At 37.6% G+C, this 16,744-nt stretch overlaps 1 protein-coding gene across 4 annotated transcripts in view; it reads left to right on the top strand.

Moving 5' to 3' along the window:
- The first annotated feature begins 3,915 nt into the window (after nt 1-3,915).
- LOC131434629 (large proline-rich protein BAG6) overlaps nt 3,916-16,744 on the top strand; it is a 35,023-nt gene continuing 22,194 nt past the window's right edge. For 2 of the 4 annotated variants that reach the window (XM_058601546.1, XM_058601544.1), the window contains exons 1-2: nt 3,917-4,104; nt 16,281-16,352. In XM_058601546.1, coding sequence (XP_058457529.1) covers nt 3,946-4,104; nt 16,281-16,352 — 231 coding nt within the window. In that variant the 5' untranslated portion in view covers nt 3,917-3,945. Of the gene's footprint in view, nt 4,105-16,280; nt 16,353-16,744 lie in introns of all 4 variants that reach the window. The other 2 variants (XM_058601545.1, XM_058601547.1) reach the window with 2 other exon arrangements.

Here is a 16,744-nt window from a genome sequence, read left to right as displayed (position 1 = left end):
TAAATATTTTGTGAAAAATAACAAATATTTTACTTGTGCGTTCCTGTCAGTTTTTTAACAAACAACTTCATAGTAAATTTAACTTTCAACATCAGTTTAAAAAAAAAAAATCATTCAGTAATAGCCGTTCAACCGAGAAGGTTGTGTATAGAAGCGTACAGTTTAATAACGCTGGTTAGTTTACACGCGTTAAATACGACAACGGTTGAACTACAGGTAGAGACCTGTTGGCAACAGCCGTTAAAACGTAAAATCGTGCTGCATAAGAGAGCCCTAGTGCTGGGCCAAGCTGGTGAAGGAAACAACAAAGGGCGTTTCCCAAGCTCTACCCAGGTTACAATATACAGCCACAAGTGCTGAGCAGGAAAGTGCAAAGGCACATCGAAGAAGGAGAGTGCAAAGGCACACCGGTGCGAAGGCACTTCGGTGCAGAAGCATTTCGGTGCGGAGCACAAGGAAGAAGGAGACAAGACAACTCGGTCTTTCCACTGCCATACAACACGCAGGTATACACCGGTGACCTGCGCTGGTTGCAGCTGGCGAAGACAAAAGTAAATCGGAAATCGAGTGGTGCTGGATGTCAGGTAGCAGTAGCATCACATCCAACAATCAGCATCCAACAAGAACATCTAGAGCAACGAAGATCTACACGGCAGTGCAACGGAGATAGACAACAATTTCAAGGTAGAAGTTTTTTCTTTTCCTTTTGATTGAGTACTGTGTAGTGTTGGTTTCATTTTTTACTTTAAAGTTTGATTAAAAATTTTAATGTGATGGATGAATCCATGGACGTAAATCCTAGCATGAATCCTATACCCCCACGAACGAAAAAATATCAGGAGAGCTCTTCTGGGCCTTGGATAGTCTTTTTTAGACGTATATCAAAGCCATTAAACAATTACCAAATTTCTAAAGGTTTGACATCACGATTCTCTTCAATCAAAGAGATCATAAAAGTAAATAACGATAAAATTCGTGTTGTGGTAAATAATTTGAAACACGCGAATGATATTGTCTCTTCGGAACATTTCAATAAAGAGTATAAAGTTTACATACCCTCCAAAGATGTCGAAATTGACGGTGTTGTTACCGAAGCGAGTCTTTCGGTAGATGATTTACTCAAGCATGGTGTTGGTCGTTTCAAAAACTCTATGCTTGAGGGTGTGAAAATACTGGAGTGCAAACAACTGTACTCAGTAGTTTATGAAGAGGGAAAAAAAGTTTATCGCCCATCAGACTCGTTTCGAGTGACATTTGCCGGATCTGCGTTGCCGTCCCATGTCTATGTCGATAAAATTCGCCTCCCTGTTCGGCTTTTTGTTCCAAATGTAATGAATTGTACGAACTGCAAAAAATTCGGACACACAGCTACTTACTGTAGCAATAAACCAAAATGTATTAAGTGTGAAGGACCTCATAAAGATAATGATTGCAACAAGGAAATTGAAAAATGTATTTATTGTGGGGAAAGTCCTCATGAGGATATTTCAGTATGCACTGCATTTAAAGTGCACAAAGACAAAATTAAGCTTTCTTTAAAAGCACGGTCTAAGCGCACATAAGCAGAAATGCTTAAAACGGTCATTGATGTCCCCCTTTGGAAACCGAAAACGGGTTTTCAAATCTAGAGGAAACAGAGGACTCTGACTCTGACGAAAATAGTGAAGGTAATTCGTTTATCACTACCCAAGGGTCAGTTAAGAGAAAGAAGTCTTCTTCCAAATTACCAAAAAAGACACCTAAAGTTTCATCTTCAAAAAAAGATCCCCGTGTTAAACAAAAAAAGTCAAAACCAAAGACTGTGCCTCCTGGTTTGTCAAATTCACAAACCAATCCAGGATCTAGCACAGAAAAAGGTAATAATCCTGTGGGCTCCATTTCACAGCCACCAACAGGATTACTGAAGTTTTCGGAAATTGTTGAATGGATTTTCTCAGCATTCAATATATCTGAACCCTTAAAGACCCTCATAATGGCATTCCTTCCAATAGCTAGAAATTTTTTGAAGCAGTTATCAGCTCAATGGCCAATTGTCTCAGGTTTTGTATCTTTTGATGGATAATTTATCACCCGCCGCAAATGATACAATCACTGTCCTGCAGTGGAATTGTCGAAGCATCATGCCAAAACTTGATTCATTTAAAATTTTATTGCATAGTCAAAAATGTGATGTATTTGCTTTATGCGAAACATGGCTTACTTCAAACATAGCTTTAAATTTTAATGATTTTAACATTATACGTCTCGATAGAGACTCTCCGTATGGTGGAGTGCTTTTGGGAATTAAGAAATGCTGTTCCTTTTATAGATTAAACATCCCTTCAACTTCTAGTATAGAAGTTGTTGCTTGCCAAATAAACATTAAAGGCAAAGATATTTGCATAGCTTCGGTTTATATTCCTCCAAAAGCACAAGTTGGACAGCGACAGCTTAATGAAATGGTTGAAGCCCTTCCTGCTCCACGATTGATTCTGGGGGATTTAAATTCGCACGGAATGATGTGGGGTTCCGTTTACAATGATAGCAGATCATCTTTAATACAAAACATTTGTGACAATTTTAGCATGACGGTATTAAATATGGGTAGCATGACACGGATCCCAAGACCTCCTGCACGCCCAAGTGCATTAGATCTATCTCTTTGCTCAACATCAATTCGACTAGATTGCACCTGGAAAATATTGCCTGATTTACACGGTAGCGATCATTTACCAATCATCATCTCAATTAGCTGTAACAAATGTATTGCTAATTCAGCTAGTATTCCATATGATTTGACAAAAAATATCGACTGGATTAAATACCAAAGTAGAATCTCTAGTATTTTGAATTCAATGGAAGAGCTCCCCCCACTTGAAGAATATGACTTCCTCGTTTGTTCGATTCTGGAGGCCGCAGAACAATCCCAAACTAAACGCTTTCCTGGGCCAACGACTAACAGAAGGCCTCCCAACCCCTGTGTCGTAAACGAATTTAAATAAAGTTATAAATTATTTGTAAGCGAATCACAAACACGTCTACCGACTATCAATTTAGTTCACAGAATGAATGCTTTTCTTTTTTTTTTTCTTATTCCAGTAAAACGCATATCCCCACTGCTATTTCAGTTTCCGTTCCGCGCTTTTCGATGAAACGCATATCCCCACTGCTTTTCCAGTTTCCGTTTCGCGCTTTGATCGATGGAAACGCAGAGTTATTTTTAACTCAAAAATCCCCAAATCGATTTCTGTCTGTGATTTCGGAAGCAGCGCTTTATAATGTTTTACATTGGGTGATCAATTGCAGTGTCACTTACAACTGTTATAGGGTTCTTAAATGTCACTTTTATTTTTGATTACCTATGTTCTATTTACTACATTCTTCCTCTCCTCTATTCTTCTAGTGCTAACAGTGTTTGCATACAAATTACTCTTCGATACAGGTTATTAAAATTAAAAAAAATATAGTGTCTGTACGGCTAACAAATTGTTTCACCAATAACATAACTCATACATGAATTTCATTCCGAAGATTCATTGATAAACATCTAGTTCTCCCTTATTGATAAGGAATTTTAAAGTTAAGCTTACCTATTACAAAACTCTGAATCATTCATATTAAAGCAAGTATTTATGATTGGCACCCCTGGATTGTGAATTAGAAGAATTAGAAGGACTAGAAGCGTTTGAAAATAATGCCATTTGGTTGCTGTCGCATTTCATTTTATTCAGTTAGTTCTTATTTGAAGCTTTTATGTTTGAAAATCAACAATACAGGTGATAAATAAAATTATCGTCATATCTCTTTGGCTTTTTGATCACTTCTTTTTTTCGTAATATTCTAGATCCAGTGTTTTCTGCCTGATTGTTACTAAGTAAATTTGAAGTATCTGATGCATGATCTGTAGTTGGACTTATGCCTTGTGTGAAAGTTTTATCATCGGATACATTGGGATTCATTGGAATAATGTCGTGTACCTCATTTGGCTGCTGTTTATTGGATAATATGTCAAAAGGCACTCGTTTGATTTCCTCAACGTTACGTGCATACTGGATACCCGATTTGCTCATAACAACTACTTTAGAACCTTGTCTGGCTATAACCTGGTACCTTTCCGTGGCAAAGGTAGGATCGATTTTACTTTTCTTGTGTTGGGCAAGTAGTACCGTATCACCAACGCTTATATCGGATTCCTTAGCTCCACGAATCGTATCCGCGTGCCTTTTGCTAATCAGCTTAGACTCTGCATCTCGTTCTCGCACATCTGTTCGATCAATTTCATTGTTACGATTCGTCCAAAGGCTAGGAAATGTTCCTCGGAATTTCCAGCCTACCATGAGCTCAAAAGGCGTAACTCCAAGTCGCGAATGTGGAACTAAAGTGTTATGTTTGTGCACGTATTCCTGTAAAGCGTATCTCCAATTGGTTCCATCTAATCTGGATGCTGAAACGGCTTTAATAATCCCTTGATTTTGCCTTTCTACTGATCCGTTTGACTGTGGGCTAAATGGAATAGATTTACGTATTTGGATACCTTTATCTTCCCAAAACTTGGTAAACGCTACACTTTGAAAGGGCGGTCCGTTATCGCTTTGGATTACTAGAGGACAACCCCACTTCTGGAAAATTTCGGATAGTGCTAAGTTTGTGTAGTCTGCTTCCAAAGTTCTCATTTCTACGACAGACAAGTAGCGAGAGTATGTGTCGACCACAACTAAAAATTCGCCATATCCGCATTTCGGGATCGAGAGAAAGTCAATCTGAATAATTTCCCAGGGGCCGTTGGGTAACTCTCTGTTTGTAAGTGGTAAAGGAGGATTACGTCTAGATAATTGGGCGCAAGTGTAGCAAGTTTTGACAAATTGCACTACATCTACAGACATTCGAGGCCACCAGAAAAACCCTCGCATAATGCGTTTCATAGCGACTTCTCCTACATGCCCTCCATGTGCTGATTTAAGCGCTTTTCCACGGAGTGATTTTGGCAAAATGACTCTATCGTCTTTGAATACTAAAGGACCCAATGCAGTCAAATTTTTTTTTTGTGCTTCGTAACTGCGTAACTCTGAAGGCCAAGTATTTGAATCAATAGCATGTCGCACAAGTTTCAGTTCGCTGTCATTTTCTGAATGAGATTCGATTTCAGTCCACGTAATCTCCATGCAACCAGTATCTAGTGCATATAGGTAATGACAATCATCATCCTCTTTGAACGGTTGAGCTTGCTGTGCTGCGGGTATTAAGCGAGACAATACATCAGCTACATTTTTATTTCCTGGAACCCGCTGAATGTTAAAATCGTACGGTTGAAGTCTTAATGCCCAAGCTTCTGCACGTGAGACAGCTCGTTTACCAAGACGATGGTTGCTTGCGAATATGTATTGATTCGCCTCTGCGTCAGTTCTGATTGTAAATGTTCGTGTTAACAGGTAGTATGAAAACCGTTCGACTCCCCATACCACTGATAGCGCCTCCTTTTGTGTCTGCGGATACCTTTGCTCTGCTGCTGTAAGAACTTTCGACGCACACGCTATAATTCTTGGCACTTCACTGTCATTGAACTGAGTTAACACGGCTCCGAGTCCAATGGGTGAAGCATCGACGTACAACTCTATGCGATCTGTTGGACTGTAGTATCCCAAGCGCTTTATAGAATTGAGAGCTTTTTCACGGAAAAAATTAAATTCTGTTTCTTCATTGTCCGTCCAGTGAAATTTATCAGAGTTAGCTAGTAAGCGAAGATATTCTGTTTTTGTGGCTCGATGAACAATGAACTTATCGATAAATGTGATAAGACCCAAAAAACTTTTAACTTCCGAACAGTTTTCAGGCCTTCTAAAATTTTTAATTGCGGTGATTTTCTCGTTTTCTATCTGCCATCCCTCGTTAGTCAAGGTAAATCCAATATATTTAACAGATTGGCTCCCAAATATGCATTTGCTTTCGTTGATTTTTACGTTGTGATTTATCAATCGTTTACGTACTTCTGCCAAATTTGCATCATGCTCAGTTTTTGTTTTTCCATATACTAGAATCTTTGTAAAGTTTCTTGGAACAAATCGGGTGCGTTGCACAGACCGAATGGAAGACGCACACATCTAAACATTCCGAATTCCGTGAAAAAATTAGTAAAATGTCTCGAATCTTCATCCAGCTCTATATGAAAAAAGGCATTTGATAAGTCAATCGTCGAAAACCACTGAGCACCATCTAATTCCGCAAGAATCGATTCTAACGTTGGCATAGAAAATGGTGTTCGATGTATATATTTATTTGGACCCCTTAGGTCAATAACCATCCTTATGTCGTCTTTTCCTTTGGGAACTATTAGCATGGATGAGCAGAATGATGTATCCATGCCGTCTCTCACGGGTTCAATAATATTTGTCCTTACAAGAGATTGTAGTCGTTCTTCAACAAGAGGTTTTACTGCCATTGGAATATTAAGAAAAATGTTTCTGCATGGTGGCTTTGTTTTATCATAAAATATTTTTACAGGAGGAACGTTGAATTTTGGAAAAGCCTCATGTATACCAATCGATGCAATTTCTCCAGCATACAGATGTTCATAATCCGAAACTTCATTACGAATGGGTACATTCATACCCAACAATAAAACGCTGTACCTCGTTGCGGTTGATCTACCCAACAGGGCGCGTACCTCACGAACAACGTAGAACTTTTCCAGAAATATGGGTCTGTCGTCTGATATGTACAAGTGTGCGTAGAATGTCGCTAATACAGCGATTTCTCCACTAGCGTATGCTTTAAGTGATCTATCGGTTTTATATTGTACATCGACTACCCCAATATTATATTTCGTGTTGGTGATAAGACAACGGAACATGTCTTCGGTGAATGTGTTTACTTGTGCCCCTGAATCAATAAGAAAATTACAGTGCATTCCGGCTACTTTAGCATTAATGAACCCGTCAAAAGTTGGAACTGTATTTTCCATTTCTTTGAATGGATTCTGAACCTGTATAAATTAAACAATTGATACTCATACTTGTTACTATTCATAGGGAATACTCACTTGTCCCACTAATGGATAAACAGCATCAGGTTTTATACCTGTAGTAATGCTGGAAGCATTACGATGTTTATAGTTTGTACAACCATCGAAGTTCTCCGTAACCTTACCTTTGGCTGTAACCTTCGAAGATATTTTATAGTATCGTTTTAAAATCACTCGTTGGTTAGCCAGTACCTGTATAATAATACTTCCCATTATTCAAGTGAACAATTTGAATTTACATTGTTTGAAGTAAAACATGTACTTTTACATTTCATCAGTTTTATTTCTTGTCATCGTCAGATGAAAAAAATAACAGATTCATTTTACTTGTTAGATCAAATCAAAATACGAATTTCGCATCAGTTATAGTAAATAATTCAATTCTGATTTGGAGATTTTAAAGTGTATTATTTATTGATGATTTCACTCACATTTTCTTGGTTCTCGTTGATAAGTTCTTCTTTCTCTATTGCAGCGATTTTTGTAGACGATGCTTCCAATTGATCATCTGATGCTCGTTTAAATGTTGAAATTGATTCCTTCGAGCGACAGGCTCGTTGAATGTGTCCGATACGCCCACAGTTGTTACAACTTTTGTCCTTGGCATTACAAACTGTAGCTGTATGGTACACACTATTGCATCGCCAACATTTATCACTGCGCGAAGATCGAATTGGTCCTAGATTCCTGTATGCCTGCTTGTATCCATGTTGATCCTTTTTATTTAATGCTCCACGATGATTATTCCAACGCATGCCGTATGGCTGAAGCGGTCTGTTTCTATTTGTACTCTCCGTCTCGCGAACAGACGCGACAAGTGGTTTGTCAAATTCACCATATTTTCTCATTACGAACTCCTCATTCAGTCTAATTGCTTCGATTTCTCGTACTTTGTCAACGAGATCTGTAAAACACCCCTTCCTATTTAACATTTTTAGAGCTGCTGTTCTGACATATTTATTTCTAGCGTGCTCTGCTACGGAAGCAACTATTTCTTCGAACTCCTTGTTGTTGTCGAACTCACAGAGGCGAGCAATACTACCAACTCTGGTAATGAAAGCCAAGTCAGACTCATCTGTCTTCTGTGTCATTAGAGCTAGTCTTCGACGCATTAACATTACATCGGAGCCAGAACCGAAATATGTTTTTAATCTGTGCATAGCATTTGAAAATGGTTTTGTTTCCGGATCTGGAGCATCCCCTTGAGACTTGGTATTTCGAAACAATTCAAGAAGATGTGTTCCGGCTTTTACTTTGAATACGGTAAATTTGGTAAACTCATCGTTTATTCCCGCTAATTTCATTGAATCATTAAGTAAATCCATCCACGACTCGAACGTCTGACGGTGTATTTCATAATCATCTATGGGCTTGCATTCCGGCACATTAATTGATGCGATTGAAAGCTGATTCATCGACGACATGAATTTTGACTCATCTAAAACCGACAAAGACGTTGCATGTCGTGTGCTCGAGAATCTATTTCCTTGATCAAACTCAACTGTACCGTTATCGACAGAATCAGAAACCGAAGGAATATTAAAACCTGCCAGAATTTCTTCATTCTGTTTACGGCTTTTATTTAGTTCTTTCAACAATAAAGCACTTCTATTTTTTTCTTCTGCTAATTCTCTAGCCAAGTCTCGTTTTTTTGCCTTCTTTTTCGATATGGAATTATCTAAAACAACGAGAAAAAAACAACCAATCAAATCATGTTTTTAATATCGAGACCTCTCGCTCGAATCATGAATTGAGATCTGCCTATCTGCCTATAGGTTCTTGTTGAGAAAGATTGAGAAGAGACCTCTCGCTCTACCTCCAGATATATCATTTCGTCATGTGATCCGAGACCTCTCGCTCAAATCTAATAGTGGATTCAACCACACTTTATAGTTCAAATTTCGTTTATTATTATACCTACCCACAAGCTGCGCCATGTCGTAAACGAATTTAAATAAAGTTATAAATTATTTGTAAGCGAATCACAAACACGTCTACCGACTATCAATTTAGTTCACAGAATGAATGCTTTTCTTTTTTCTTATTCCAGTAAAACGCATATCCCCACTGCTATTTCAGTTTCCGTTCCGCGCTTTTCGATGAAACGCATATCCCCACTGCTTTTCCAGTTTCCGTTTCGCGCTTTGATCGATGGAAACGCAGAGTTATTTTTAACTCAAAAATCCTCAAATCGATTTCTGTCTGTGATTTCGGAAGCAGCGCTTTATAATGTTTTACATTGGGTGATCAATTGCAGTGTCACTTACAACTGTTATAGGGTTCTTAAATGTCACTTTTATTTTTGATTACCTATGTTCTATTTACTACACCCTGGTGGGACAAAGAGTGCTCAGAGGCTAAACTCGCAAAACAAAATGCTTGCAAGACGTTTCTAAAACGGGGAGGAGGAACTCCTCAGAATTTTGAAAAACTTATGGTTTTAGAAACCAAGTACAAGAGCATACTTCGAGCCAAAAAATGTAGCTATTGGAGACATTTTGTCGAAGGTTTGTCAAGAGAAACCTCAATGAGCACTCTTTGGAATACGGCCAGACGAATGAGGAATCGTAACGTGGGCAATGAGAGTGATGAATACTCGAACCGATGGATATTTGACTTTGCTAGGAAAGTTTGCCCAGATTCTGTTCCTACGCAGAGCATTATACGGGAATCTCCTCCAAATAATGGTTTTATTAATAACCCATTTTCAATGATGGAATTTTCTATAGCACTCTTGTCTTGTAACAATAACGCCCCTGGGTTGGACAGAATTAAATTCAACTTGGTGAAGAATCTGCCCGACCTCGCAAAAAGACGTTTGTTGGAATTGTTCAACAAGTTTCTTGAGCAAAATATTGTTCCACCTGACTGGAGACAAGTGAAAGTTATCGCCATTCAAAAGCCGGGGAAACCAGCTTCCAATCACAACTCATATAGACCCATTGCGATGTTGTCCTGCATCAGAAAATTGTTCGAAAAAATTATTCTGCGACGTCTCGACACTTGGGTCGAGACGAACGGTTTGTTGTCAGATACTCAGTTTGGCTTCCGTAGAAATAAAGGGACGAATGATTGCCTTGCATTACTTTCGTCTGACATCCAAATTGCCTTCGCTCAAAAGCAACAAATGGCATCTGTATTTTTAGACATTAAAGGAGCATTTGATTCAGTTTCCATTGATGTTCTTTCAGACAAGCTCCACCAACATGGACTTCCAGCGGTTATAAATAATTATTTGCACAACCTTTTGTCAGAGAAGTGCATGTATTTTTCACATGGCGATTTGGCAACATTCAGAATTAGCTACATGGGTCTCCCGCAAGGCTCATGCCTCAGTCCGCTCCTCTATAATTTTTACGTGAATGACATTGACAGCTGTCTAGTAACCCCATGTACACTAAGACAATTGGCAGATGATGGCGTGGTTTCAGTTACTGGACCTAAAGCTAATGATCTGCATAAACCATTGCAAGATACCTTAGATAACTTGTCCGTTTGGGCTGTTCATCTTGGTATCGAATTCTCTGCGGAGAAAACAGAGTTAGTCGTCTTTTCAAGAAAGCATGATCCCGCGCAGCTTCAGCTCCATATGATGGGAAGAATGATCCAACAGGTTTTAACTTTTAAATACCTCGGGGTGTGGTTCGATTCCAAATGCACGTGGGGAGGACACATAAGGTATCTGATAACGAAATGCCAACAAAGAGTAAATTTTCTTCGAACAATAACAGGATCTTGGTGGGGTTCTCATCCGCAAGATCTAATAAAATTGTATCAAACAACGATACTTTCAGTGATGGAATATGGATGCGTTTGTTTTCGTTCCGCTGCAAACTCTCATATTATCAAACTTGAGCGAATTCAGTACCGTTGTTTGCGAATTGCCTTAGGCTGCATGCATTCGACACATACAATGAGTCTTGAAGTTCTGGCGGGAGTTCTTCCATTAAAAGATCGATTTTGGGAGCTTTCATCACGCCTGCTAATAAGATGTGAGGTGCTGAATCCCATGGTAATTAATAATTTCGAACGACTAGTCGAGCTTCGATCTCAAACAAAATTTATGACAGTATATTTTAACCATATGTCACAGGAAATCAACCCTTCAAGATATATTCCTATCCGTGTCAGCATCCTAAGTGCCCCTGACTCAACTTTATTTTTCGATACATCCATGCAGCGTGAAGTGCGTGGAATCCCGGATCATCTACGCTCGACGGAAATCCCAAAAATATTTTCAAGTAAGTTCAGGCATATTGACTCTGAGAAAATGTTTTATACGGACGGATCGCGAATTGAAGAAGCGACAGGGTTTGGTATGTTCAACAATAATGTTTCGGCCTCATTTAGGCTTCAAGAACCTGCATCTGTTTATATAGCAGAGCTAGCAGCAGTTCATTATAGTTTGAGTGTAATCGTCACATTATCTCCAAACCATTATTTCCTCTTCACAGATAGTCTGAGTGCAATTGAAGCCATTCGCTCAAACGCTGCTGGCAAAAATGAACCGTTTTTCCTGGGCAAAATAAAACAGTGCCTGAACGACATATTGAACAATAATTATCTAATCACTATAGTCTGGGTCCCGGCTCATTGCTCCATTCCTGGCAATGAAAGAGCCGATATTTTAGCCAAACGTGGTGCTATTGAGGGTGAAATTTATGAGCGACCGATTGCTTTCAACGAATTCTATAGCTCGTCTCGCCAAAGAACACTTGCCAGCTGGCAAGCATCTTGGGATAGAGATGATCTGGGTCGGTGGATGCACTCAATTATTCCGAAAATATCGACAAAGGCATGGTTCAGGAGACTGGATGTGAGTAGGGATTTCATTCGTGTGATGTCCAGACTCATGTCCAATCACTACACGTTAGATGCACATCTCCTTCGAATTGGGCTCTCCGAGACTAATCATTGTGCTTGCGGAGAAGGTTATCGGGATATTGATCATGTCGTTTGGACATGCGTGGAGTATCGTGATGTCAGATCTCAACTAATAAATTCTTTGCGTACCCAAGGTAGACTATCCAATATCCCAGTTCGAGACATTCTTGCTTGTCGTGACCTTTCATACATGAAACTTATTTATCATTTCATAAAGAAAATTGGAGTTTCAATTTAATAAAGGCCCCTTTTAAGACTTAGTTCTGATCCCAGCTGCGTCCATGAGTTCAACCAATAGCTAAATTAGAATAAAAATTATGTAATGATACAAACAAACTCGAAACAGTTTATGAAATTATCAACAAAATGTCTGAAAATAACAGCTTATTTTATAATTTATAGAAGGTAATCGTTTGGTTCAAATAATATTTCCGAGTAGATTTCATAATTAATGACGAGTTACCTAAGATGATATTTAAGCTATAAAAGAATATGTTTTAATAAATTCAAAACGTTGTGACTATGTTAGAATTAAATTAGGATAAGAATATTATGCAATCGTTACAAAATCGAACCCGTTTTGTTACAATATTTACTTGCTTTTGGTCTGCCACCACTTAATCACAGACTAACAGACATGACAGTATGAGTAAATTCTTATAATAATAATTTTTCGTGATGCACTAGTTCCACCTATATTGTACTGCGCGAACTATTTACTATCGGTACACCCCTTGTGTTATGTAAAAGTTTTTTTTACTAGTTGGTTCCCCCTCGTTCGTCAACACCGATCAGCTGCTTGCAGGGATGCCTGATTTCATCATAATATTTGAAAATGAATCATCACATTAAATTATTGAATTACGTTAATAATATATTAACCTTTTTTAGTGATGTTGGAAGGTTATTTATTTTTTTCAACGTTGTTCATCTAGACTATTTTTGATTGTGTTGATAATTTTCACCCGAAATTAAGTGGCGGCAGACCAGAAGTAAGTAAATATTGTAACAAAACGGGTTCGATTTTGTATTGCGTTGAAGGATGAGAAGTAGGCACAATTAGGGGACGGATATAGCGTGATGGGTAAGTCGATGCCTTCCACGCAGCCCACCGGGGTTCGATTCCCAACCCCGCACATAGGGTCAGAAAGTTTTTCTGGCCCGAAGAGGCGAATAACCCTAAGGTTAAAACCTTTATAATTGAAACAAAAAAAAGTAGGCACAATTTTGTATATAGTTTTGGCAATATGTATTGAATCTGTATCCTGCATGAAATTCGCATGGACGTATACAAATCAAGACATTACAGGTAATTCTGTATGAATGGCAACTCTGTTGGTAAATGAAAAAAATAAATACAGTCTAGATGACAGACAGGATGTTTTTGATAGGGTAACGTGGCGCCATCGTTCCATATGAGAGTACTGTCCCAACTAAAGGAATATTCGAAATGATTAAAGAATCTAATTTGAGTGTCCTGTCTGTTAGGGTGACTTAATTTCGTTGAATTAAGTTGAATATATTATCAACGTAATCGTAGGAGTTGAATATATTATCAACGTAATCCAATAATTTATTGTGACGATTCATTTCAAAATATTATAATGAAATCAGGCATCCCTGCAAGCAGCTGATCGGTGTTGACAAACGAGAGGGAACCAACTAGTAAAAAAGCTTTTACATAACACAAGGGGTGTATCGATAGTAAATAGTTCGCGCAGTACAATATAGGTGGAACTAGTGCATCACGAAAATACTCATACTGTCATGTCTGTTAGTCTGTGGTTGAAATGGTTTGAAACAACCCTATTCTAGCTTGAAAGTAACATTAATCGGATTGAATAATATACTAACTGGTTTGTGATTTTGAACATTTTTTCATTTTTCTACGCTTTGTATTACAAGATTCGATGCGGACTCACCTGAGGGCGCCATGCTCGCAAAAAAGTATGTTGTCAATAATTTGTTCGGGAAATGTGATAGTTGGATATTTTGTCAATATGATGTATCAGAGACACGTCAAACGTCCAAGAATATGACTTGGATTATACTTGGAATAGTTTATTACACTGATCGAATTGTATTTTTACATGCGTGCATTACTTTAATAAATACGTATAATACGAGAAACTCTGCATATGTTACATAGCAATTCCTTTAACCCCTTAAGTCCTAGCGTATATCATACGTAAAACTTCCCATATTTTAATACATGTTTACATAAGAAGTTTAGTGCCTAACAGCTTTACTAGAGCACTAGTTGATAGTTTACACTTCTGATTTCTTTGTATATTAAAATTGTTCTCAAGTGTCAACGTTTTACTTGTATTATAACCTAGCAAAGTTCACACAAATGACCAAAGAAAAGCAAGTAACATATTTGCGTGAATCTTATGTTTCAAACCATAGGTAATGGTTCCATCTTTTGACAAACCAGAAGTGAAATTCCAAAAATATATGTTAAACAATAGAAAATTGTTGTTAACATTTGAACGTATGATATATCATACGGAGGGATAATACGGCAGTATTTTTTTCCAAAATATATCGTTAACCGATAAACTCGAGCATCAGAATTTTATGATTAGTTGAAGTATTTCGAAAATCTCTTGCCATCAGCATATCAAATCCATTTTGTTATATCTTCGAAGTGTGGAATATTCAAAAACATGACTGCAAAAAATAGTGCTAAGAATAGGGACCCTTTAAGATTTGACGAACACGTGAATATGGAGTAAAACTCTAACTTAGGACAGTAAGTATGAATACCTCCAAAACTTATTATTCATTAACACTACCAAATGAGCTTACGATACTCCCAACAAATCGTACAAATATCTCAAATATCATACGAGTACAATAAGGTAATTCATTCAATTTTAAAACTGAAGTAATGGAAACATGAAGTTATTTTTTTATAAAATATGTCCTAGATTAGACAGGTTTTAACCTTGAAGTCATTCACCACTTTGGGCCAGAAAAACCTTCTGATCTTGTGTGCGGGGTTGGGAATCGAGTCCAGGTAGGCTGAATGAAAGGCATCGACAAATGAAGTTGTTTATTGCAGCTTAACATACAGTACAATATATACAAATAATATTATTAATAAAAATCCGCTAAAACCCGAAACGAAGGTATATTTTTTAACGAAATGTACTGAATATTTTCATTTATATTGTGCCTCCATCTCCGATAGTACTTCTACCGATACTATTCAAAAGACATTGAATCGTATATATAAATACAACTCTTAAAATATAGACATATCTCTTATAATTTTGTTGCTACTGTATTGTACCAGCGTATGACATATCATACATAGGATAATTTCATTTGGAAAAGATTTTTAATAGCGATTTGGCATTTCCCAACATCTTCAATACTAAATAAGATGGTATTGATGATATTTGCTCATTTGGTTCAAATTTGGGAACCCCTGGGTTATAATGGGCATAAATCAAATAAACATAGATTTCTCACTGTACGGTGACACTAACAGCACCTCTAGTGACAAACGGGTGTACTTTTTTCCATTAGCTACTGTGGTTGTGTTAAATGCGCAGGCAACTTTTTGCATGCATTTTAGGAGCATTTACGCACCCATTCTCCACCAGACGGTGCTTTTGATGTCACGGGTTGCTCAACTACATTACTATTACGCTGGGAAATCTATGTTTATTTGATTTATGTAATGGGTTAAAAGTGTTATGGCCTGAGCAGGTAAAATAAAAACAAGATATTGTGTATTATAGCGGTGGCGTGTAGAAAAACTTCGATGATGACATTCACTGATGACAGCTCAGAAATTCAGAGTCGCAGGAACGGTAGGAACAAAATTAATGATGACGGATGTGAGAAGTCGAAGTAATCAAGTGTACCAGAGGAAGATAGTTTGCTAGTTGCAAAATTTCATTTACTGTAATTTTGTGGTTTAATTTGCACCGAAAACGTTGACAATACATCGTCTCGTTTCCTGGATCACATGTTTACATAGAGTTTGGATAAGAACTTCGAGTTTTAACCCAGAAATTATCGAACAGAATTTCTGGTACAAATTACTGTGAGTTACTATTTTTTCGCATTGCTTCTGGAATATGGTTGTCGAGGGTGATCGATAGTGGTGCTGATTAAATACAAGGAAGAAAATTTGATTCGCTGATAAAATTTAAGCCATTTCAGAAGCGGAATAAAATTGTTCTGTTATCAAGTGAAGGCATTGAGAGGTAATTTTAATTGGTTGCATCGTACCTATTGTAAAAAACGAAGTGTAGGTGTTAGGTTAGAAAACTAGACGGAGATAGAAAAAAGATGGCCGTTTGTGCGTCAAATTATTTTGCGATTTCTTTTCCCTACCAAATAATGCATTGCAAAAATATGTGAATGTTGCGTTTAATTTTAGCTTACCGAAATGATAAACTTGAAGGTGAAGACGCTCGATTCCCAAAATCACGACTTCAGTGTGGAAGATGATGTAAGTATCGGAGCGAAGTGGCATGCAAACAAACATAACATGTACGTGTTGATGACTTTTATTCTAGAAAAAATGTCGTTGGTGTTAACCAAATATTAAATCTTTTTTTCTTCGTAAAGATATTCGAACGAGCAGTTTTATGCAACTAGCAACAAAAAAAATCGGTTTAATTTCTCATCTATGAGTTAGAATTAATAACAAAAACAGCATCTTAACACAATTTCATTTGTTTTACGTTTAGTCTTGGTTATACAATTTTACAATTTGTTAATTGTTTACAACGTGTAGCACTATTAGATGCCTTTCCCCACAATCATTTGCTGTACGGTGTTAGTCCTGACTAAACTCAGTCCAATTTGGGAGCAATTTTAAATAGGTTGCTGCCTACGATT

The sequence above is a fragment of the Malaya genurostris genome, chromosome 3 (assembly GCF_030247185.1).
Source record: "Malaya genurostris strain Urasoe2022 chromosome 3, Malgen_1.1, whole genome shotgun sequence".
Taxonomy (NCBI): Eukaryota; Metazoa; Arthropoda; class Insecta; order Diptera; family Culicidae; genus Malaya; species Malaya genurostris.
Note: the sequence above shows the minus strand (reverse complement) of the source record. Positions and strands in the feature narration are given on the sequence as shown.